The 3,909-nt window shown below is 35.1% G+C and overlaps 1 protein-coding gene across 1 annotated transcript in view; it reads left to right on the forward strand.

Moving 5' to 3' along the window:
* Positions 1 to 717: 717 nt before the first annotated feature.
* Positions 718 to 3,909, forward strand: part of LOC137987935 (NLR family CARD domain-containing protein 3-like) — a 26,224-nt gene continuing 23,032 nt past the window's right edge. Inside the window, exon 1 of the mRNA XM_068834015.1 lies at positions 718 to 782. Within this exon, the coding sequence (XP_068690116.1) occupies positions 725 to 782 (58 nt within the window). The 5' untranslated portion in view covers positions 718 to 724. The remainder of the gene's footprint in view (positions 783 to 3,909) is intronic.

The following is a 3,909-nucleotide window of genomic DNA, read 5'->3' on the forward strand; positions in this document are numbered from 1 at the left end:
TTGAAGCTGCTATTCCAAGGATTGATTAGGAGGTATGAAGCAACAGAGTGTTGCTTGAAGACCTTTCCCCCAAAACCTTGAAGCTCTGATGTTAACTCCTTTTTTCCTTAACTTCAGGTGTTCTTGCTGCAGCCTATGATGAAAAAGTTGAGTGGGTGGTAGTAAAAGGTGTGGCAAGTTTTGTTAATCAAACTCAGCAGTCAAGTAGTGAGTGGATGTCTTTTGCAAGCACCATGGCAGCATCTGTTGTGGCAAAAATGATCAGTGACCCTGCTGTTTTCAAAGATTGGCCGCACTGTAACCAAGGTAAACTTCACAAGTGGGAAATGATGCTCCACAGTAGAATTGTACCTGATTAGAAGAATCCTGATCTCTACTATCTAGGCTTCTCCCATATTTGAATTTTTTACTCTAGTGATCCAGTCTTTTTATTAATCTAAATTAACTCTGATGGAAATAGAGGGATGAGATTTTGCTTTAGAGGCATTAAAAATTGTAATTTCCAAGTAAATTGATGTATCTACCTTGAAAATATGAAAAAACATTGATGCTCGCACCCAGTGTTGTTGATGAAATGAATTCCATCTTATTGTGATTGGCCTCTAGACATCTGTCTGCTCCTATGGTCAGGTTTTGGAGAGACTGTGACCACACCACTGTGCTAAAGATTTCTGTTAAAATGTGGTTGACGTTCATTAAGTGTTTTTCTTTAGGTGCACGGAACATGGAAGTTGAGCTGGCAAATGCACAGAAAAGAAAACGAGAGGAAAGCCAATGTGAAGGTTAGTTCAGATCAAATCAAATCAAATCACTTTATTAACTCTAGTTTGAGGTTATTATTTATTACAATTATTACACAATAAGCGAAGAGAAAAAAAAACAGGTTATTTTATCTAAGTGAAATTAATAATTGACAATATGCCTCCAGCAGCCAAGTAGCATAGCTTTCGAGTTGGCTGCTGCTCATGGGCAATTGAAAGAAAGAAGGAGAGGATGAAAAGGAAAAAACAAAACAGGGGACAATTTACATTTAATTAAGGTGTAAATAATTTACATACGAAGAAACAGAAACAGAAATTACAGGGATATTCACTAACATTTTGAAGTAATACAGTAGTAGATAATTATCTAAACTACCTGAATAGTTCATTAATTTTATATAGTTACAGATGTATATATAGTTCAGACAAGTACAGAATATGACTTACATTGAAGTAGATAAGCTTTACTTTCTTCTTAAAGCTATTGTTAGAGAGCCATTTCAAATTAGGTATAGTTTCCCATAATATTTAAGCTGTATATGCAAAAGTAAATTTTCCAGTGTTAGTCCTTACGTTTGGCCGATAAAAATTATTTTTAGATGAATACCTTGTATTATACCTGTGGACATTTGACACAGTTACTAGGGAGTTATAAAACAGTGTTGGGATACTAGACGATTTATTTAATATCTTGTGTGTGAACACATGACTACTCAGTTTAACAGTATTATTTTAGATGAATACCTTGTATTATACCTGTGGACATTTGACACCGTTACTAGGGAGTTATAAAGCAGTGTTGAGATCTTAAACGATTTATTAAATATCTTGTGTGTGAACACATAACTACTCAGGTTAACAGTATTATAAAACTTCAACATATAGGAGTTTATAGTACACGTTGGGTGATTCTCTGTTATCAGCAAAGAACACACATGTACATTGGATACACTTGTTTTGCAGTACACATAGTTTTAAAAATAGGCCGTTTTTGAAATATCAAATATTCAGCTTAATAGTGAGGCAGTGAAGACAAAAACAATAGAAACGCGTTGGAATAAATGTGAAAAACATTTACATATCATTCACTTTTCCTTGTCTTTGTCCTCAGTGCCTCACTATCAAACTGAATGATCGATTTTATAGAAACAAACCCAAAAATGAATTAATGCAAAATAATTTTCATGGTTTAACGATAAAAAATTGCGATAAAACATTTCGTAAGAGCATATTAAAAGTTTGTACACGACATTGCGACGTTTGGCTAACGTCAATACATGAAGGTGATTGAATGTTCTTTAAACAAAGAGTTTTGCGCGAATGGAATCAGTCTGTGTGTTGAGACTAGGATTGCGCTCCTTGATGAAGAACATCTCATAGATAAGACAGTCAAATTTTCCTTGGCACTTTTTTAGAATGCGGAATTGGCTTTCTTTGAGGAGGCTTGTATCCCCATGGCCTGTCAAAAAGTGTTTACCGGTTGCAGAATTTTTATGTTCAACAATACGTTGATGATGGTGTCGAGCTGTATAGCCGACACAATCTGAATCACACAGATCACATGTAAAAGAGTAAACCACGCATTGTTGATTTACAATTGGAGGCTTGATTTCTCTGGACTTGAGGTCTTGTTCCAATTTTCTGCTGATAAGGGACCATTCATTTTTTTTCGAGGTAGGGGGGGGGGACCTTGTGGGATTTGGTGGGGGCACCAAAAAAAACGGCCTTAAAGGGGGGGGGGAGCATCTGAAAAAATAAGGGAAAGGGGGGGGCACGTAAAATATTTTAGTAATGCTTTAAGATGGGATATGTTTTACTATTCTTAAAAATATATATCCCGACAGAAACAAACAAAGAAAGTTTTTAAATCTATTAGAGACGTTCCTTCTGCTTTTAATAATATTTTCACGGCTACAGACTGCAATGTTAAAGCTACGGAACTTAATGAACAAAAAAAAAGGTTTCTATCTTTATATTTACTTAATTTTCATCTCTGTATTGTCGGATTTTTGAATCTTTTTTCATTTTTTCATTTTTCCCTTTAAGCTTATTAAATACAATACAGTTAACATAGCAGTTGCTCGACCAGAAGAGAGGGAAGAGCCATAACCAGAAGATCAGAAATTGATTTTTCTTTCTTTTGATTCTTCAACGAATTCAGAGCGAGCTGGCACATTTCTGTTTTGCTGACTTTATAGCATACAGTTAAAAGTGACAGAGGAAACTGTAGTATGAATAATTTTTTTTTATTGTAATACCGTGATAATGCCAAAAAGATACTGTGTTACTCTAACAAGTGTAAATGACAAAGCGCATTTTTGCATTTTCCTTTTTTTGTCTGAAATGAATATTTGTTAAAGCTCCTGCCGAGAAAAATAGCCCATTTTTATAAAACCTCTTTTAAGATGAAACTTATGTTTTGTTTTGAAAACTTTTTAGTGCACAGTTTTCACATCCAGTATTATTTAAAGACAGATAAGCATCAGGTAGTCATTTGCATTGACCCTTTATTGAGAACTGGCATCACCTAACACTTCAGATCTTCTAGAAATGTTCGATTGTCAATTCCCATGGATCTTTCAGAGATAACTAGATGCTTCTGTGAAGCATACACTGGCTTGCCTGTGGTACGTGCTACAGAAAATCAGAAGGCACTGAATTGTGTGGTATTGAAATAAAGCATTCCAGTCTCTGAAGAATAACAAATAAAAGAGAAGCGAGAAACATTGGCTTCTGGGCTGACATGTTGATAATTTTCAAGTTCCCTCACAACTTCTTTTCACCACAAGTGTGCCCTATGAGCATCCAAAAACTTTGTAATACTAAACTTCACTGAAGTCAAGCCCTGTTTCGCGGGGTTAGTGTTGCGATGGGAGACCAAAACAATAAACCCCTCATAAAAAACAGAAACATCTGACCGAAAATACTATTAACGCTAACAAATGCGAACTCAGCAAGGTACAGATTCTGTTAGCTTGCTTTATGCAAAACAAATATTGATGAAAAAGCAAATAAATATTGATACACAGTTTTCAGAAAGAGAAGAAGGAAGTTTCCCGGACGGTCGATCGAGAATAAAATATTTACGACATGAAAACAACATTAATTTTGAACCGTGAATATAGAATATAAAAAGTTACGATCAGCG

The sequence above is a fragment of the Montipora foliosa genome, unplaced genomic scaffold (genome assembly GCF_036669935.1).
Source record: "Montipora foliosa isolate CH-2021 unplaced genomic scaffold, ASM3666993v2 scaffold_395, whole genome shotgun sequence".
Classification (NCBI taxonomy): domain Eukaryota; kingdom Metazoa; phylum Cnidaria; class Anthozoa; order Scleractinia; family Acroporidae; genus Montipora; species Montipora foliosa.